The sequence below is a fragment of the Sorex fumeus genome, unplaced genomic scaffold, assembly GCF_029834395.1.
Source record: "Sorex fumeus unplaced genomic scaffold, SorFum_2.1 ptg000009l, whole genome shotgun sequence".
Classification (NCBI taxonomy): Eukaryota; Metazoa; Chordata; class Mammalia; order Eulipotyphla; family Soricidae; genus Sorex; species Sorex fumeus.
Window position 1 is genome coordinate 24,282,514 of NW_026606066.1, and position 20,667 is coordinate 24,303,180.

A 20,667-nucleotide genomic window follows, 5' to 3' on the forward strand; every position below is an offset into this window, starting at 1 on the left:
CTGGCCTCCACCCATTTGGTCACAAGACTTCCTTCCCATTGAGGCTGAATTGTATTTGGCAACATGGCTGCTAAAAAGACAGAAACTCCCAACTGTATTTAAGATCTGAGAAATAAAAGTAGGTCTTGGTAACAGAAGAATTATGAGATGTTAATTTGATACCGAAAATATAGTCATATCTGCCCTAATGGAAGAAAGCTTGCTCGTGGTTAATCTAAACATTGTTGTATTTTTATCGTTAAAGCAGTTGTCACTGTTTTTAAAAATCGAAGTAGACCTGATACACAGTGTAAGAAAACAAAACAAAATTCTGAAAAATCACACTTGGGAATGACTTTCAGGAATTAGGAACCTGTCAAATTTCCCCTGGGTCTTTCATCTACCGTTATCTTAAAAATTATTCATAATATACTTTGCTAGTTAAGGATTTTTCTTCCTAACAAAAAGGGACTACCTTAAAAGATTTATACTAGTCAAATTGCTGGTATCTAAGTTTTAAGTATCACTAAACCATTTGGTGAAGGAAGTTTGTGTCTAATTACCAGTAACTAAAATGTAAAGTAGAATATAAAATGTGATGGATGTCTTGATTACTCTGGGGGCTATTCTCCTAGGAATTCGTTGGTGAGGACGAAGGGAAACACCTTAGAAAAGATTAACAGCAGCAACTATTAATGAGAGAAAAGTAGAAAATAACTCAAATATCCAATAACAGCAACACAAAAAAAGTAAGCGAGGCCGATCTAAATAGTTATATTATACAGCAGTTAAACTGCAGGGAACAAAATAAAATGTAGGAGATAATGATACTAAAACATTCACAACAAATGGTGATAAACTTGAACTCTAAGTTTTATTTTATCTTCATTTATAATAGATGAAAATTTGGAGTGATGTATAAATTTAATGACAATTAGGTAGTTCAATCTTTTGTTAAGTTTTAGCTACACTTAGTAGAAAGATAAAGAATCTTGGCTGAATTCTTCATTCAACTTGCCTGCAGTTTCCTCAATTGATGAAGAGTATCTCTAACATCAGCTTAAGCTTTAAAAGGCTACTCAAATTAAAGTACATAAATTTATAGAGAATATTAAACATTATCAGTTCTACAAACTACAAAACATTGTATCAGATTGTTGTCATAAATATGAGCCTGTAATGCTGTTAGTTTCTATAAATTTAAAAAATGAATCTGCAGTAAGGACAATAGAATCTGGTTCAGATAACAAATATATCAGAAGCATCTAATTCAACCTTCATCTCTGTAATCTTTTAAAAGGATCTAGGGAACTGGAAGGTGGTTCATGAGCTGGAGTCATTCGTCACACTACATAGTTCCCACAGCACTGCTGGGAGTGGTCAAGTTAAACATTTCAATTAGAAATTGTATTAAATTTAATTTCCCCCAAATTAAAAAAATCAAATTATTATCATAAGACAATGAAGATTTGCAGACACAAACACTTTCAAGCCTTTCCAATTATCTTGTAGGGTTTGGAGGGGAAAAATTCCCAACAAATTACATTTATCATTACATCAAAAACATCAGCATTAAAAATTATTTGTTTGATTTTACGTATGTATCAAGCTATGTCAAATATTTTATGTAAAATGCTGTTCTTGGATTATTTTTTTTCTTGAACCCAAATAAACTCTTTCAAACAGACACACTATTTTCTAATTTGTATGCAAAGAAATTCAAGGCCAGAAGGATTTAAATTTCCTTGAGTTAGAAAGGAAATTTCTACCAAGTTAGAAGAATCAGAGCACCTGGACCAAATCTATTAACTTTAAAGTTCATATTCTTTTTAACCATTACACTAGATTGCCTTCCTAACACAAAATCAATATTAAGCCCCCAAATATCTCTATAAACAACCTCCATTTTTCTGAGTCTGTTTTCTCTCATTATGAAGCATTTAGTTGAAAATCAAACATCAGTGTGATTTATAATCCCAAACCTGTTTAGAGAACTCTTCTAAAAACTGCAGGAACATAGAAAAAATTAATCCCATTCCTTGGATTACATAAAGTACATCTATGCAAGTTGATATGATGAAGTTACAATGAGCAGTGGGGTCCTAAAATGCATTGTGGGAATAGACGGGTTTGTGGGAGAAAAACAAAACAGAGACAGCTCCCTGGATAGGTTGGAGTAATAGATAAAGGAGAGGAATTTTTATATTTTCTTTTCAGAATTTGTGCTTTCAACCATATCTCCAATCAATGCCAGCAATTCTATGCTTCCAAGTAATGTGTGACAATTTCTTCGACCCCATGGGAAGCTCAATCAAACTACTAATTATGATTATAAGACAAGGTAAACAAGTTCAGCTTATGATTTAATTTCCTGGACTGCAAGAGTTTCTGTGCTAACAAGGGAATTGGAAGAGCCACTTTCTGACCAACAGTGAAAATTTTATTCCAACCTGTTATTAACTCATCTCAATGTCAGGCTAATCATGATAAAAGAATACAGTGTGGAGAAATGTGCAGTCTTTATCTTGTCCAATTGACCTTCTAAACAGGTATACTAATGATCACTTCTTTTCTGGAGGTGGTTTTTTTTTTTTTTTTTTTTGCTTTCCTAGGCGGCCGATTCAGAGTTAATTGCTCTATGCCAATGGCAGTAAAAGGAATGTAGTGATCTGTTTAACCACAGCCAGATGAAGCATCTTTGCAATTATTCACTTATTAAATTCAATACCGCTGAAGGGAAGAAGGAATATGACACACTACCTTATCATTAAATATTCAGAATTCACTCTGAATCACACTGAATATCACAACTAAGAAACTGAATTAAAACATTTAGGTACTGTCATATATGATGATTAATATGAATTATGAAAATTTATTCTAAGTTGCAATGTAACAAAAAGCAAATTATTTCTGTACATCAATTAGGCAAATACATGAGCTCTTAAAGTTGGAAATTGATAAAGTTCATTGTTTAATAAAGAAAACCCAAGCTTATAAAAAGGATATTGCAAAGAGGACTGCATAAAATTTTAAACAAAGTCAACTTATAAACAAGTTCCCTAAATTTATTGGCATACAAACTTTACTATTTTTTCCTTTAACACTGGACATTCCCAAGTGATAATATAATTTTACAAGGTAAGGTATAGTGTTCCTTTCCATTTTTGGTTAATTTTTAAAAACAAATAATTTCTTTGATAAAGATATTTTACCCAAGAAGGTAGCTATTTACAAGGACGTGTTGAAGTAAAAATAGCAGTTGCTTTTGTTATAAATTTTTGAAACCCATTACATTTGCCTAATAACCAGCTGAGATATAACACTGGAGATGTTTTTAGGAAATTACAAAATATAATCATGTTAACTAAAAAACTGCCAAATGTATCTCTCATTTCTCTGAATTAAGTTGCCTTTAAAAGAAATACGAACTATAATAAAATTTAAAATAAATTACCAGAAGGAAATGTGGAATTAAAACTAATTAATCTGGTCATCTAATTGAAAGAAATATTGCTAATGAGACCCTCAATGCTGTGATCCATTTTAATCACAGAAGTGAAATGTCAACCATCCCACCGCCAGAGACTCCATTATTTTGCAATGCTTAAGCTCTTCTTTTCAGAATTCTAAGACTGCTTCCTGACTTGAGTTCTCACCAACAGCCCAGATAATAATTGAGAAATGGGAAAAGGGAGTGACGGGTGAGACTGACACACAGAGACCAAAAGAGGGAGACTTGGCCAAGCTTGGGAGAGCAACCAGTATTTCCTCCCCTGGGCAATAAAACAAGTGTGGTAAGATCACTACACAATGCACAGGCTGTGTAACAATCTGCATAGGGAGCACTTTGGGATGAGAGAAAAGATTTCGTATCATCTCCAGAAAAGCTGATGGTTAATAGGCACTGGGCAGAGAACCAGGTCAGGGCTTCCTTGGGGTTTTTACAATGTTTGGGAGTAGAGCTTTGAAGCAGATCTATTCACCTTGACCCATATACACCCGAGTCATGAAATATCAAATCAGGAGTCTCAGCCTAAGGCTTCTGCAGATTAGTAGGTCAGTGATCCCTTGGCAGAGACCGGACGGGGTGGTTGGGACAGTGTTTACTCTCACTATCATGTCCTATCACTCAACGAAGTTGCTCGGAACAAAAGTTTTCTTTCTTCGCCACCCTTGCAGCAGTCTTATTTATTGCTCTGTGCAACCTTGCTAAAATGTGAAAAAAAAATAGGCGCCCTCACCTCTCCTCGTGCCAGTCCCCTAACATGCTGAAGCCCAGGGCACAGGGGAGGGTATTAGAAGGTTGTGTGTGTGGAGGGGGCCACTCAGCAGAAACCTTGACCGTTCTGAGTCATTTTTAAATGGAATCTTTTGTTGTGTCTCCACGGCAGCCGGAAAACTTGCTCAGAAAGAGACTGGACATGCTAATAAGCAAACCAAATGCTTCAAAGCCGTATCATCAGTCCTCCCCAGCCTGCTTTTCCTGCTTCTATAGAGAGAGGCCAGTCACCACCTTTCTATTTCAGTCACACTATGGTTCTGTGGGAACTGTCATTTTCCTTTACTGCGGTTTCCAAGTCCCTAAAATAACCTTCTCATTAGCTTCACTCAAGTTCATTGTTAACATAAATAGGCCAATACAGGCAGTGACATAGAGGGCGCTGTAAGGGAACATTATCAGCTCTGCTCATCTATTTGTGTTCCAAACATATATTTGGAAGAGCATGACAGAAAGTCTTGGTTTTCCTTATTATCAGGAAAGATACTGCGGTTAATTTTTAACTTCCTGGAAATGAATTAAGAAGACTGATAACTTTTAATTCAGCTTAGGCTTGACGGTCTTTGTCACATTCAGGTGGCCACTGGAAGAAGCTTGAGTAATGTGGAAAATATGTCTGTGCCACTGCTGGCAAAGACGCAAAACTGTACTTCCTCAGAAACAGTATGACAGAGTTTGTGTAAAGGAATGCAGTGCTGGCTTATTCAGAAGCAAAACTGCCCCTGGTATGCACCATCAAATCCAACCCCAACACTCACTGCCCGTATCCTACTCTGGCACGATACGGTTGGGGCGCAGAAAAAATAGAATGGCTCCTTTGTAGATCAGGTGGTCTTCTTTCCATTCTACCCTAAAGGGCTTCATGGTTAGACTGGAAAACTAACTAGGTCTAAGGAACAGCAAAGGGCGCCAAAGAGTAAAATAGGGTAGTACTCTTCACTGGGTAAGGGCACTTAATGAGGCGCCCTTATTCAATAAATAGCTCAGTTTTCACACTTCCTTGCTTCAAACTTTGGTCTTAATTGTAGACTAAAGTCCTGAGAACTGTAGTGAGTGATTTTCATTATATTTGGCCTGCATGAAGCAATATATCTTTCTCTGAGGAATTTCAGGATAACTGATCAATCTAGAAACAAAATTCTATGTTTTTTCCTCCGTAACTCTTCTCTGGTTTATTTTTCCTCATATCGTTCAATGCAGTATTTTAATCAGTAGTTTAATATCTACTTTCTCATACTATAGTACCAATTCCACAAGGGAAGGACTTTTACCTATTAACAAAATTCTATTTTAAGAGTTGACAATTTTTCTAAAGAGCAACAAATAAACAAACCAAATTTAAAAAAAAAATCAACCAAACAACTCCCTAAGCTAATTGACACAGGTGGTCTCTGCTCCAATTATTCATCTCAGTAGACATAGCTCAGAAATAGCCACTGGACACTGAATAAAACTTTATTTCTAAAGACCAATAATTAGCTGGATTAGGCGGACAGTCATAGTTTGTTGATGCTCTATGTAACAGGTGTACTAGCATTGAAACAAGGAAAATTGAGAAATGATGATCACCACATTATTTGGGCAAAATTAATCCATGGCATTAGACATAGTATAGTGGCTGCACTTTGTGTTTGTGGGTTTGGGGAAATATTTGAGATAGAACATGAATAAGCTTCTGGGTTACTGGTAATGTTCTTTCTTGATGTAGGTGCTGAGAAAATTCACTCAGTTGTGTAAGAATTCATTCTGAAGTTGTGTGAATTTTAGTGTATACTTGGTACTGCAACAAATGAGTTTTTTTGTTTTATTTTGTTTTTTAAAAGAACAACCATGTTTTAAAGGAGAAAGTGTTTTCTAAAAATTTAGGTAGAAAATCCATCCTAGAGGGTATGGGGGCTGGACAAAGTACCTGTAGGTTCTTAGCTTTGTGGTAAGAAGGACATAAGAAAAAAATTTCAAACCACAATTTCTCTTTTTAAAAGCTGTGGTTTAAAATATTACCAATAAAAATGCCATCTTAATCATTTTAAATACACAGTCCAGCAGTAAAGTAGTTCACAACAATGCTTTGTACTTTTTCATCCAATTATGAAACTCTATAACCATTAAACAAGTCCATGTTTCCCCTCCCCCAACCCCTTCCCCCAGTTCCTGGTAACCACAATTCTACTTTCTGTTTCTATGAGTTTGACACCTTTAGATAACTCATAGAAGTGGAATAATACAGCATTTGTCTTTTAATTTCAGTATAATGTCTTCAAAGCTCTGTCAAGATTATGCCACAAGAAAGGAAGGAGAGCATAGTGTTTCTTTTTTTTTGTACAGCTAAGTAATAAATACTCCATTTAATGTATATATATTATACTTTGTTATCCATTTATCCACTCATTACCCTTCAATGGACTTTCAGTTTGGTTTTGCCCGTGAAAATATCTCTTGAAGACCCTGCTTTCAGTTCTTTTGACTGCATATACAGAATGAACTTGCTAGATCATAGGGTAATTCCATTATTAATTTTTTAAAGGAAACTACATCTATTTTCCATAGAGGTTGTGGACTTTTTAATTTTGACAGTACCACAAGAGATCCATATTCTCAGCAGTGCTTGTTTATTTCTATTTTTATGACAGCACTGGTACATTTCTTTTTTTTTAATTGAAGCAATGTTGCAAAATAATATTAAGTTTCAGATATCACAGGCCCTATTTTCAGAAGCCATTTCTCAAAAGGTCTCCAAGTGACAATGACTGATAGTAGTTCTGGGGATTGGACCACGTACATGCCACATTCATAGCCTCCCACCCCCACCCCCATAAAGAAAAGGTACTTTAAATATTACTTGAATCTATGTTTTTCATAAAACACCAGCAACATTTTACAATGTTCACTCAAAGTTTTTGGATTGGTTGAATATTCCTAAGCGAAATGAGTAATGTTCAACTAGAAAATGTATCACAGTAGGAAAATTTTAAAGTTATACTTTCATATTGTATGTCAAATGCCACCCTTGTGAATCTCCCAGAAAAGACATTCTCTTGACTGTCAAAAGGGAAGTATAATTAATAAATTAATTTATTTAATAAACTTTGGTCCCACTACATTTGAATATTGAAACAACTGGGAATTCTCCCGAATAGAACAAATAGGCTGACCTTAAGTAGAAGCTAAAAAATCCTCCAAAGTTAATGACACGATTAGGATGAAAAGAAACTAAGGTGTGAGTGGAAGGTCAAGGGAAAAATTCCAGTTTCAGGAGCTATGGCAGAGATGCCTACCTTGCTCTTCCAGAAGAATTCGCACTGCTGAGTTTTTCGCCACCTCTTTTTGGGCTGCTGCGGCTTCTTCTTTTGACCACTGCATGTGATCCCTAGCAAAAACCACAAACATGCTTTGTGACTGAAGAAGGCAGAAAAATGGGAGGAAGGGATAGAATCAAAAATACAAGAAACAAACCCCATGTCCAATGTGTATGTTTTGTGTCACATATTGCTTGTGATAGAGTTGGTACAAGCCTGTAACTCTTCTAACTCTCCTGCTTAAATCTGGTTAAGCTGCATGTCCCAATTTTTTGTAAATGACTTGCTGAAACAATGCCCAGAAATACTATGGTGCATGATAATGTGAGGTTGGTATGACCTGATATATGGTTGGTATGACAGTTACTCTGTCACTGTCACTGTCCTCCCGTTGTTCATCGATTTGCTCGAGCAGGCCCAGTAACATCTCCATTGTGAGACTTGTTACTGTGTTTGGCATATCGAATATGTCACGGGGAGCTTGCCAAGCTTTGCCGTGCGGGTGAGATACTCTCGGTAGATTGCTGGGCTCTCCTAGAGAAGCGGAAGAATTGAACCTGGGTCGGTCGGGTCGGTCGCGTGCAAGGCAAACGCCCTAGCGCTGTGCTATCACTCCAGCCCATGTTTACTCTAAGACAAATGTATTGACTTTTTGGTTAATTTATAAACAGAGAATTTAAAAAAATATTTCCCCCTTATTTTGAGGTGGAAGGAGCATTCTGGATCACCTGTGGTGCTCAGGAGTGACTCCTGGCAGTGCTCAGGGGCCCATACTCAGAGCTGGGCATCAAATTAGGGTTGGTTGCATGCAAACCAGGTGCCTTACCATCTCTTCAGCCCATCCTATGGTTTTAAAATTGCTGCTTTTTATTATAGATTTATTATAATTTGCTGCTATAAAAAACATTTACAATTGTTGTACCCATTCTCAGTTTCTTAAATAACATTCAACTGTTCTTTTTAATTGCCTTAATTTCTGTAAACGGATTCAGTTTTGGTTTTTTTGTTTTGTAGCATTCACCTGGTGGTGCTAAGGGCTTACTCCTGGCTCTGTGTTCAGGGATCAGCCCTGACAGGCTTGGGGACTATATTGGGTATCGGGGACCAAGTGTCCTATACATTGTTCATCGCTCCAGCCCCTGTAAATGGATTCATTTATATTAAAATGATAAAACACTCACAGAGCATGCAAAGGGTCATGTTTCTAAGATTTAGCAATTTCTCTATTTTCAGCTTTAGAATTTACTCACCATATTTTATTATTTTCTGCAACAGAAATAAAATAGAAGCAACATATTTATACAAAACAGGATTTGTTTTGTTTTTATAAAGGTCATATTTCTTTTCAGAGGCCATATCCAGGAGTGCTCAGGAGTCGCCCCTACTGGTACTCACGGGTAACTCACAACAGTGCTCAAGGGGGCATGGAGTACTAGAAATTAAATCTGGGCCTCCAGCATGAAAGACATATGCTCAGCCCATTGAGCTATCTCTCTAGCACTATAAAGTTTATCTTTATATTTTTTCAATAGGGAAGCTGGTAAGTGACGTAATGTCCTGAAATCAAATATTTTTCTAAACAATAGGAACTCATACACAAAATCTAAGTCCTTGCAGCTTATTGAGAACTAAAAAAGAACATTATTATCATATGACATTTGTAGTTTCTCACTCATGATAAAGGGGGCACATTACTTACTCTTGATGTGTTTCATGATAAGGACTGACAAACATTAATCAAGGTGTGTATAAAAGTGGGCGGGAGCGATAGCACAGCTGGTAGGGCATTTGCCTAGCATGTGGCTGACCCGGATGACCTGGGTTCGATTCCTCCACCCCGCTTGGAGAGCCCGGCAAGCTACCGAGAGTATCTCGCCTGCCTGCCAAAGCCTGGCAAGCTACCCATGACTTATTCATATGCCAAACATAGTAACAACAAATCTCACAATGGAGACGTTACTGGGCCCACTCTAGCAAATCGATGAACAATGGGAGGACAGTGGTACAGTGCTATAGTGTATGAAAGAAGGAATGTGGAAAGCAGAAACACAAAACAAAGAAAAAAGTCCATTACAGTTGGCTCTTTTGGTTAATTGCTGGCGACATTAGGAGTGAGTAATGGTCAGATTTTTCTTTTCTTTGTTTTTAATTGAATCACAGTGAGATACACAGTTACAAAGTTGTTTATGATTTGATTTCAGTCATACAATGTTCTAACACCTGTCCCGTCATCATTGTGCATTTCCTACCACCAATGTCCCCAGTTTCCCTCCACCCCAAGTCCCCACCCCACTGCCTGGCTCTATGGCAAGCACTTTTATTTTTTTCTTTATCTCTTTTTAAAATATTTTTAAAATCAAATCTCCATGAGATACAGTTACAAAACTTGTGACTGACTGTTGTACAATGTTTCAACACCTATCCCTCCACCATATGACAGGCATTTCTCTCTCTCTCTCTCTCTCTTTCTCTCTCTCTCTCTCTTTCTCTCTCTCTCCCTCTCTCTCTTACCTATTAGGCATCATGGTTTTCCATACAGATACTAAAAGGTTATCAGGCACATCCCTTTACCTAATTTCAACACTCAGTTCCTGTCCAAAGTGATCATTTTCAATTATTATTGTCATACTGGTCCCTTCTCTATCCTAACTGCCCTTTGCCCCCCCCCCCCCCAAACACACTTGTGGCATGCTTCCAACTACTGACCAGTCCTCCTGGCTCCTGTTTTCCCTGATGAGATTTTAAAGGAAATTAAATGTGAACAGTTTGTGCTAGATGAACAAAGTGCTGAGGAACAGAGGGAAGGGGATGAATTAAAAACTGTTAAGAGTTTGGCCTAGGAGTAATGAGGCCCCGGACTAAGGTGCTGACAATAGAAAACAGAAAGGAAGAGTATTAGGAGAAATGCCATAAAATATAACTATATCTATGACCTGAATTTAAGAGATTAATTGGAACCTGGCGGGAGAAAAAGAGTAAGGGTGAAGCATAACATACTGAGAAAAGAAAGCAGGGGTAACTGTGGGTTAGGATAAATTCAGGGGATTAGGAGTGCTTGTAAGAGCACTGTGAGTTGCAATAGGGGAAGGAAAGGGGTAATTCACTGATGCAGCCTAAAACACTTGGTGATAATATCCAACATGTAACAATGATGAATAAGGAGTTGTTTCGCATGGACTAATGCGAAGTTCTGTTATAATTTAGAGGAGAGGGCTTGGGTCACTACCTGTGGTACCTAGGCACTAGGACAAATCTTGGCTTGTTGCTTGGAGGTTGCTCCAGGAGGTGCTCAGGGACCAAGAGGTGCTGGGGATCAAATCTGGGTATCCCTCATGCAAAGCATGAGTTCCAGTCCCTTGAGCTATCTCCCCTGAACTATTTTAAGTCATGTTTATGCAATCAGATGAGAGGGTATATTCCAGTGACTTGGCTATAAATATATCACTGAAAGGTGAGAAACTACTTTCTTCTTATAAGAAGGATTAAAACTAATATCCTGAAGTCCCGGGAAAAGCAAATGGCATATGAAGGAGCTTTGCAGATGAAAATGTAACAACCCTTATTTCGAATAAAACCAGATGTTTAAAGCTCAAATAACCATTAAACAGCTTTATCACTTGCTTTAATGAAAGAGGTTAGAACAAATTATTGTTTTGATATATTTTATAACTTGGAACTGGGAACTCTACTTTATATTCTATACAGAGAAATACAGAGAATGCTATTACATGACAGTTATGATAGTAAAGGTGCCAGAAAGTCATTTATTGAAAAAACAGTATTACTGGAGCTATGAATTTCTATAACATCTAAGAAAAAAACAGAACTATCCATATTTTGTTAAGTATCAAGCTGTGAGACAATGAGAATATACGTGGTCTTTAGGTTTAAGCATTTGTTTAAAGTGTTAGTTTAACTAGTTTCTTTCCGAGTATTTAATAGTCTTCATCTTCTTAAATTGCTCTAACTTTCTCACACTGTCCTTTTATGTTACTTCATTTTCTTAACTGCTAAGTGAGGGGAATATTACACCCTCCAGATTTTCCACTGTACAGTTACAGAATCCCCACAGAAACCTACAAAACGTTCCTACCATACTATGGGTACTTCCACCAGACCCACTGCTTTATGCCAGCTCTTTATATTAGAAGAGCTGGATTCATATAGCCAAACCCAAAAGGCAGCAATAAGAATCACTTGGGTTTGTAAGCAATAAACACAATTCCAAAAGAATTTAAGCAGAGAGACAGAAAATAAACTTTAATAGTGAGGTATTTAACAATCGCTATCACAAGGAAAGGGAAATGGTTCGTATTGTTTAACCTATGAATTGTATGCCTGCAAATTAACTGTAACAAAGTATCCCCCAAAGCAAGAATTATTTGTACAGAGAAGTACCAGTTTAATGATATTCACTGGACTTTTAAAAATACTAGTAGCAAATTGAAAATAATCTGTTAGAAGGGAATTAAAAAATTATTTTGAAATTGTAATTATCCTATTTCATCAAGGCTAGGATATAGTTTTCTCTACAAGAAAATGTAATGACAAGCACTTCTAATTTAGAATTATATCATGCCAGCAATTATAAGAAAAACCGTAATTTCAGAGGTTAGTGAAATATGTCATCAGAATGGATGAAATATAGTTGTTATACATATAATAGCTAATAATTGAACTAACTTCAATAATATCTTTTCTAATACAAGTACTAATTTTTTAAAAAATTTTATTGAATCACCGTGAGATAGTTACAAGCTTTCATGTTTGGGTTACTAGTATTAATTTATACTTCTGACTCCTAGCTGCATACTTCTCTTCCAGGATATAACAAATGCTACAGCTGATTATTTGTATTAGTAAATCAATTTGGGTTTTTTTTTATGTTTGTTTTTTGATTTTGAAGCCACTCCCAGTAGGGCTCAGTCTTGTTCCTGGCTCTATGCTTAGGGATCACTCCATGCAAGGCTCAGAGGACCAAATATGGTGCTGGGAATAGAACCTGGGTCAACTGCATACAAGGCAAGTGCCTGACCCAGAGTACTGGCTCTTTGGCCCTAAATTTTAGCTTTCTTATTTAGGAATAAGTGACCTTAAAAGATGGAAAAACAGAAAGAAATCATGCTTTCCCTCTTCTGCATAAAATGGAATAGAGTTCATAGATTGTTCCAGTAACCAAAACCCATTTAAACATTTGTTGAAAAACTAAGTCTACCAGATACTGACTGAGCTGTAAATGGGAGACACAAAGATGATGATTGGGTAGAGTTCAAAAAATTTTTAAGACAAGGAGTCATAATTATAAAGAGTTTGTCAGATAGATGAGAAAAAGTATATGAAAGTATTTTTTTTAAAAAAAAGGAAATTAAAACAATACTACATATAAAATACAGTTTCCTCTCTACTTTTCATCCTCATATCCATCCTGAGATAAACCCAGTTTTCAGTATATGTGGAAATTTCTGTGCCTATAAAATACACACACAAGTATATATAAATATATGTGTATATATATATATGTATATATATATATATATATTTGCTTGAGCAGGCCCAGTAGACTTGCTACTGTGTCTGGCATATCGAATACATCATGGGTAGGTTGCCAGGCTTTGCTGTGTGGGCAAAATACTCTTGGTAGCTTGCCAGGCTCTCCAAGAGGAGCGAAGGAATCGAACTCGGATTGGCCAGGTCCGCCGCCTGCAAAGCAAATGCCCTACCCGCTGTGCTATCGCTCAAACTCCAATAATTATTGGTATAAGAACTATTGGGATTCTGGAAACAGTTTATTATTTATATAGTTTATATATAGAAGGCCATGCTGCAATGGACAGGTCTTATGCTGGATCTTCAGTGAGTGACTTAGTGCAACGTTCTGTTTGATTCTGGTTTGGATTTGGGGGCCACACCTAGTGGTGCTCAGGAGCCTGACGCCCAGCAGTGCTCAGGGGACCATGTAGTGCTGGGTATTACTGAACTGGCTGCATGTAAGGCAAGTACCTTTATTCCTGAGCTATCTCTCTCGCCCATTTCACTATATTTCTTTTTTTTTTTTCAGAAGCATGTTTATTGTTTTTGAGATGATACATCAGGTGCTCTCTGAGCTACGAAAGGTAAAGGAAATCCTCTCATTACAAACTGACAAAGGTAAAAGGTAGAACATTTCACAACAGCATGAACCACATATTCAGAAATAGATCTGGGTTTAATACAAATGACATAATTCCTAGCCATCTACACTAATTTTTAACTTCATACAGATAATGAACTAGTCTAAAATGCACTATAATATTTGGTAGACTTCAGGACCAGTATCCTTAGTCCATCATAAAATACATTTTGATATCCCAAAGAAGCAAGACCTGCAAGTAGGCATTTTAAACATAACTAATCTACAGCTACAAAGTTCTACTCTTGTTAGCCATTTACCTTTTGGGGGGACTCTCCCAGTCTCCAAAAGATAATAGCAGAGAGTAGAATCAGTATAACATATTACACAGAAGTCCTTATTGCAGCACAGTAAGAAGATGTCTTCTGCTCCTTCACACTGTATACAAATTATGTGAATTATGTTGCATATCTCTTGGTCCGCTGTCTGGCTATCCTGTCATGTTCTGCCCTGTTGGTCAAATACTGACTGGCTATGCTTCCAGCCAGAGGATCTGCAGGGTAGCAGTCTGTCAAAAGAGAACAAATCGAGAGCAAAACCTTTGAAATAGTCAAAGCAGGACTCCAGTTGTCCTTAAGGATGTCCAAACAGATGACTACCTGACTATTGATAGTGCAGTGATAGACTCTGGTACAGAAAGTAACCTTTGGTGGCTTGAATGGATAATCAGATGAAAATGTGGTAGCCAGAAAAAACATACACCACCTTAATATACAGAACCAGGTGGACCAAGTATAGTTGATCTCCATTCATAAATGTTATCTCCGTTAGGCCCAATACTGCAGTTAGGAGGAGGATCAAGGGTTATTTCAGCTAGCTCCTTCTGAATTCTTTGGGTGCTTGTGGAGAGCTTCGCGGTGGTTTTGCTGGAGAGTTTGGTGTTCTTCTTCTGCTGGGTGGCAGAAGGTTTCCTCTCTTCTTGTTCCTCCGGCTCTGGGGCTGCAAGGTTGCGCTGGTCAGTGTCCGAACTGCCGCTGCTGGTGCTGGGGCTCTCATCATCAGACCTCTGCCAATCGCTGGACATCTTGCTGGACTCATTCCTGGGCAAACTTGGCCGCCCGCCCGGCCCTCTCGCATGCCGCTACACTGTGGGCCAGTTCTCTATACTTCTAACCAAACTTCACGACCACCCTAGTCAGTCATGAAATCGAACTGATCTAACACTTAGTAAAGGTAAAAACAAAAACTTTGCATAGTTTACTTTAGAGCAATGTCCTTTTTGTACAGAGTGTAGGATAATACTGGTCTGTCTTTACTCCCTAGCCACAGGGAGCTTAGGTTTATTGGGTTACACCCACCACAGTGCTCCCATGGCACTCCCACTCCTGTGTGTTTATCTTTACCCTCTTTGCTGTGCTCTGCTTCCCCAACCAGTCAATCACCTCCATCCCCAAATCAGACTCTGCTGATTTGTATTTATTTGTATTTGTATTTTACTGGTATTGTTATTTGTATTTTATTTGTATTATTATTTGCATTTTACTTGTATTATTTGTATTTTATTTATATTTGTAAGTGAAATACTGCTTTTCTCCTTCCCTTATTTCCTTTTGCATAGTTTACTTTAGAGCAATGTCCTTTTTGTACAGACACAGGAAGACACTTAATGCTATGCTTTTGTAACTTGGAAATTAATTGACTCTGAGTAATATTCACTCCTGGGCATCTGTTTTCTCAACTTAAGCCTCAGTTGTTCTTAATTCCTAGCACCCCAAAAGCAGAGTCCCAGTGAGGAACTGGATGGACCCAGGGCAAGCTATGAGCTAACCTGACATTGAAATGGGCCAGGTCAAGATCCATAATACTTAACTATAAGCTAAGTGCTCAGTCATGGACAAATTCTGTCATGATCCAAAGAGTAACAACTGGATTAGAACCCTGCTGGGGTAAGTAAAGACTAATCTGGCCTGAGCACTGTACTCTGGAATCTATAGTGAGATGTCCTCAGGAGAGCCACCCTTATAGGCTTAATATAGCTCTTACTGTGTCCATACAAACTGACTAATAATTAAGAAGTAAAGTTAAGATGAATGTTTAAATGGTTATTGGACTACAGAAAGGAGAAACACCCCTGGGTGGTATTTCACCCTTGAGTGGATCTCCTGGCTGCAGGAGATTGAACGGGCTTTAATATGTTGATCGTGCCACTGACCTAGGTGTGGTTGCTACCCCAAAGCTTGGAGGTTGGGCACTAGACCAAGGCAGCTACATGGAGTGCAGAGAGACTAGCATGGGAGTCAGGAGGAGATGAGTATGAGGGGCAGTGTGAGACTGGAATGGGGACCCAAGTGAGACTGGAACAGGTGCTTGGGGAGAATGGAATAAACAGCGACTGATCAGCAACCAGCCTGGCAGCCCTGTTCCCTCCTTCATGTGGTGGCTTATGTCCACTAAACACACATGGCGAGTAAGAGAGAATGCCACCACAGCTGACCACTTATTTGTGATTACACACAGCAGAGTATGAAGAAATATGAAATACTGATATGCATCTCACATGGTAAAACTGCATATGAAATTTTATATCTATTTTCTATTTTACATATGTGTATATGTTATACATACATATTTCAATCCATGATGTTAGCTAAATTTCTTCCTGTGGATTATGCCAAAAAGCTTGAACGTTACTGATGACTGATTTATTTTATTTTTTTTTTAAGCCATAACTAGCAGTGCTCAAGGACCACATCTGGCTCTCTGCTCAAGAGTGACCCTGGGTGGTGCAAAGGAACCATATGTGCACCAGGGATCTGAATCAGGGTCACAGTCATCACAGTCACAAGCAAATATCTCACTTCCTGTACTGTCTCTCTGGCCTGACCAAACTGATTTAGTCAAAAGATTATACAAGGGCTAACTGCTTCCTTATAAATTTTAGGGATCCCCTGAAAAGTGCTACACTCTTGGACCAGGAACAAAATAAAACGAGAAAACTTTTTTTCCATATAATTGTGTAACAGAGACAGATCTCTGGGCCATGTCTCAAAAGCATTACATATATAATTTTAAGTCATTACCCTTTAAATTTTGTAAGTATATTAAAATAACTTTAGTATCAATTTTAATATTAATTTATTGATAGTAAAATTTTAGCATTAATTTATTGATATAAAATAATTTTGTATCAATAAGCAAAATTAAAATAGTACAGTGAAAATCATTTGCCAGTTGCACAAAAATTTAACAGTAGACTGCCATATTATCTCACAATTCAACAGCAGATTAAATTAAAATAAATTGAAAACAAGGACTCAAGCAAGTATATAAAACTAGTATTTATATAAAAATTTATTCACAAAAATCAAAAGGTGAAAATAACCTAACTGTCTACCTGACAGCGAATGAATAAGTTTTGGTATATACATGTGCAGTGAAATATTCAGTCATTAGGAGAAAGAGTAATAATACAGCAGGAAGGTCATTTGTCTTGTACATTGCTGACCTGGGTTTGATCCCATGTCCCCTCATATTGTCCACTAAGACCCACCAACTCTAGGAGTAAGTCCTGAACACCAATGGGTGTACCTCCCACAAAAAAGAAATATTCATTCATAAAAAGAAAGGTGGTATATGCCATAATATAGATCAACTTCCAAGATGTTACATGAAATAAATCATACCAGAAGGTAATACATAGTGTGATTTCACTGATAGGAAACATCCAGAACAGGCAATTCCAGAGAGACAGAAGAGGATAGGTAGTTTCCAGGAATAGGGTGAAGGCAAGCTGCTTAATGGGTAGAGAATTAACTTCGGAGTAACAAAAATGTTTCACAGGAAGTTAGAGGGGCTTATTATACAAAATTGTGAATGCATTCATGCCAATGAATGGTTAACTCTTTTATGAATTTCATTTTACTAAATTTAAAACAATATGGTGGACAGCTGTAAATATCAGTAAAACAAATATTCAGAATCTGAAAGGTAAATCTTTCTCAAGACACTAGAAATGGAAAAATTGGGTATTTGAACTTTTTCTCAAAAGATGAAAAAAAAAGGATCATATAGAGAGTAAACAGTGCTTACTGAACTAGGGGCTAAATGGAAAAAATTAGGTAGACAGTTCTGACAGAAACCTCTGAGTGAAAACTTGCCATGTTCATTTTCTAGAAACATCACACGGTAATAAAAATTCAGCAAAAGCAATAAATAGCAGTACTCCTACATTTAAAAAAAATTCAGCAAAAGCAGAAACATTATTCTCATAAAAAAAGGGGGGGGAATAAGAAAGAAGAACATTGGAAGAGAACTTTGAATTTGAAGGAAAAGGGAAGTTACCCAGTCTTCTGGTTGTCTGGTTTATAAATCTCTTTAAGAAATAAAGGGGAGGAGTTAATAGAGAATTATAAAATGACCACTTTCCTCTTCCATCGGAGGAAATGGTTTTTATTGTCAATACACTGTATCTGTTTTTGGAGAGAACTCACTAGAAGCTTTCTAACACAGGCTAGATAATCCAAAGAGTAGAGTAGAGGTAGGTGTGTGTGTGTGTGTGTGTGTGTGTGTGTGTGTGTGTGTGTGTGTGTGTCAGGGGGTGCGGTTGGAGGGTTGGAGGCTAATGCGATGTGGAAGAATTTGCTATAGAGAAAGATCAAGGCTTTTCAAACTTTAATCAAGAGACCACTAACAATCCTGAAGGCTGCTAGAGTGAGGAAAGATTTGAAGAAAAGGGACAAAGAAATGTTGATATACCTGTCCTCTATTCCTGCTTCATTCAGGGCACGTTTGTCTTTTAACTTTCAAATAATGGAGCACCATGCTGACTCCATTAAAGATGAAAGATTCCTAAACCTGGACACTCAATACTAAAAGAGCTTTCCAAATGACAAATTCCTAGGTCCTATATAAAAAATAAATAACTGCCCCCAAGAAAATCTCATCCATGCTAGCCCAGAGTGTTTAGGAAGCACCAAATCAAGTGACCTTCACTGTCCTGAGAGCTTATGACAAAAGAGACCTTAAATGGGTGAGCAGCAGTCTTAGACAAAAGAGCAGGTAGTAGCAGATGAAGAAGAGAATGCGGATGCTAAATCAGTAAGGTCAAATGAAGAAACAAAAATTCAGTAAACAGGGAGCTTTTTTAGGACCAGAAACTCCTTTAGAGGTTTAACGGTCGGAAATTATCTCATAGTCTTCTATACCTGTCATTGGTGATGAGAGTCAAAAGTGGTTTAACTCAGGGCACTTTCCAAAACATGTATTACACGAACTGCCTGTGTAATTTATGTTTCTAGTAACCACTTAAAAATAGTAAAAAGAGTGGGCGAAAGTGACAATATAGGGCAGGGCATTTGCCTTGCACACAGTTGACCTGGGTTCCAACCCTGGAGCCCCATATGATCACTCCCAAGAAGTGATTCTTGAGTGCAGAGTTAGGTACAAGCCGTGAACAATGCTTTTGTGGGTATAGTTCCCCAAAACTAATCAAACAGAGTAAGAAGAGGTGAAATTAATTTCAAGAATATTTTATTTATTGGCCAAAAGTTAGGTATGTGGGAGACACACCCACAAACCACATCCGGCTCAGTTATATAATTGGATGCATGGCCTCTCTGGTTCCTGATCAAACTGCTTAATGGCCATGATCCCAGAGACTCAGAAACAAATATCGGAACCCAAAGGCTTTCGGTAGAAATGTATCCTGTTCCTGCAGTAGGTTACTGGCGCTGGGCCACTCCAGGTGGGAAGAGATTTCGTGCTTTGGCCTGTTCCCCCTGGTGGCCCAGTGACCGCCATCCTCCAGAGGCCACTGGACAGTCAAGTTTGGGCCTGCAGTGACGAGACATGCGGGGCCTCACCAGATGGGGGTGGAACTGGCCCTTTCCTCCCCATCCCAATGAGACCCTAAGTCGCCACCTGCAAACGGCCTCTCTGGCTCCTGATCAAGCTGCTTAATGGCCATGATCCCAGAGACTCAGAAACAAATCTCGAAACCCAGCGGCTTTTGGCAGAAATGCATCTGGACCACATACAAGGTGGCCGCCGCCTCAGAGCTTACTGGAAAGCCAGGTATGAGCTGGTGGTGATGGGGCAACTGCAGTCTCATGGGAAGGGGGGGCGGTACCAGCTCGTACTTCACACCCTACCGAGGTCGCGAGTTGCCCCCCACGAGCAGCTCTCCAGCACGGCCATGGCTCCAGAGGCAAAAGGACTTAATCTAGAGCCCAGAAGTTTGTGGCAGAAGAGTGAATGGACCATGCATTAAACTATGGCGCCATGCCTCCAGGAAGGGAAAGGATGTTGCTCCCTTCTGCCTCCCCCCTCTCCCCCACCCCACACACACAGCAAGGTGGCTGCCACCTCAGAGCATATAGGAAAGCCAGGTATAAGCCAGCAGTGACAGGGCAACTGCAGTCTCATGGGCAGGGGGGTGGTACCGGCTCGTTCTTCACGCCCTACCGAGGTCACGAGTTGTCCCCCACAAGCAGCTCTCTGGCATGGCCATGGCTCCAGAGGCAAAAGGGCTTAATCCAGAGCCCAGAAGCTTGCAGCAGAAAAGTGAATGGACCATACGTTAAACTATGGCGCCAAAGCCTCCCCAGAATGGAACGGGTGTTGCTCCCTTCCGCCTTCCCCACCCGTCCCCCGGCAGCAAGGTGGCCACCACCTCTGAGCTTAATGGCAAGGCAGGTATGAGCCAGTGGTGACGGGGCAACTGCAGTCTCACGGGAAGGGGGGCGGTACCAGCTTGTCCTTGATGCCCTACCGACGTCAAGAGTTGCCCCCCACAAGTGCCTCTCCGGCATGGCCATGGCTCCAGAGGAAAAAGGACTTAATCCAGAGCCCAGTAGCTTGCGGCAGAAAAGTGAATGGACCATGCGTTAAACTAAACTACAGCGTCATGCCTCCCCAGGAGGAAAAGAGTGTTGCTCCCTTCCGCCCTTTTCCCCCTTGGCAGCAAGGTGGCCGCCACCTCAGAGCTTAATAGGAAATCCAGG

At 38.7% G+C, this 20,667-nt stretch overlaps 2 protein-coding genes across 3 annotated transcripts in view; both read right to left on the minus strand.

The window, feature by feature from the left end:
- The window catches only part of METTL8 (methyltransferase 8, tRNA N3-cytidine), a 105,832-nt gene that overhangs the window by 24,897 nt on the left and 60,268 nt on the right, over positions 1-20,667 (minus strand). For both annotated transcript variants that reach the window (XM_056110234.1, XM_056110235.1), the window contains exon 3: positions 7,537-7,628. In XM_056110234.1, coding sequence (XP_055966209.1) covers positions 7,537-7,628 — 92 coding nt within the window. The remainder of the gene's footprint in view (positions 1-7,536; positions 7,629-20,667) is intronic.
- Positions 14,073-14,795, minus strand: LOC130019661 (ubiquitin-conjugating enzyme E2 E3-like). Its single transcript, XM_056110236.1, has one exon. The coding sequence runs from the start codon at positions 14,748-14,750 to the stop codon at positions 14,433-14,435; it is 318 nt and encodes a 105-aa protein (XP_055966211.1). The 5' UTR covers positions 14,751-14,795; the 3' UTR covers positions 14,073-14,432.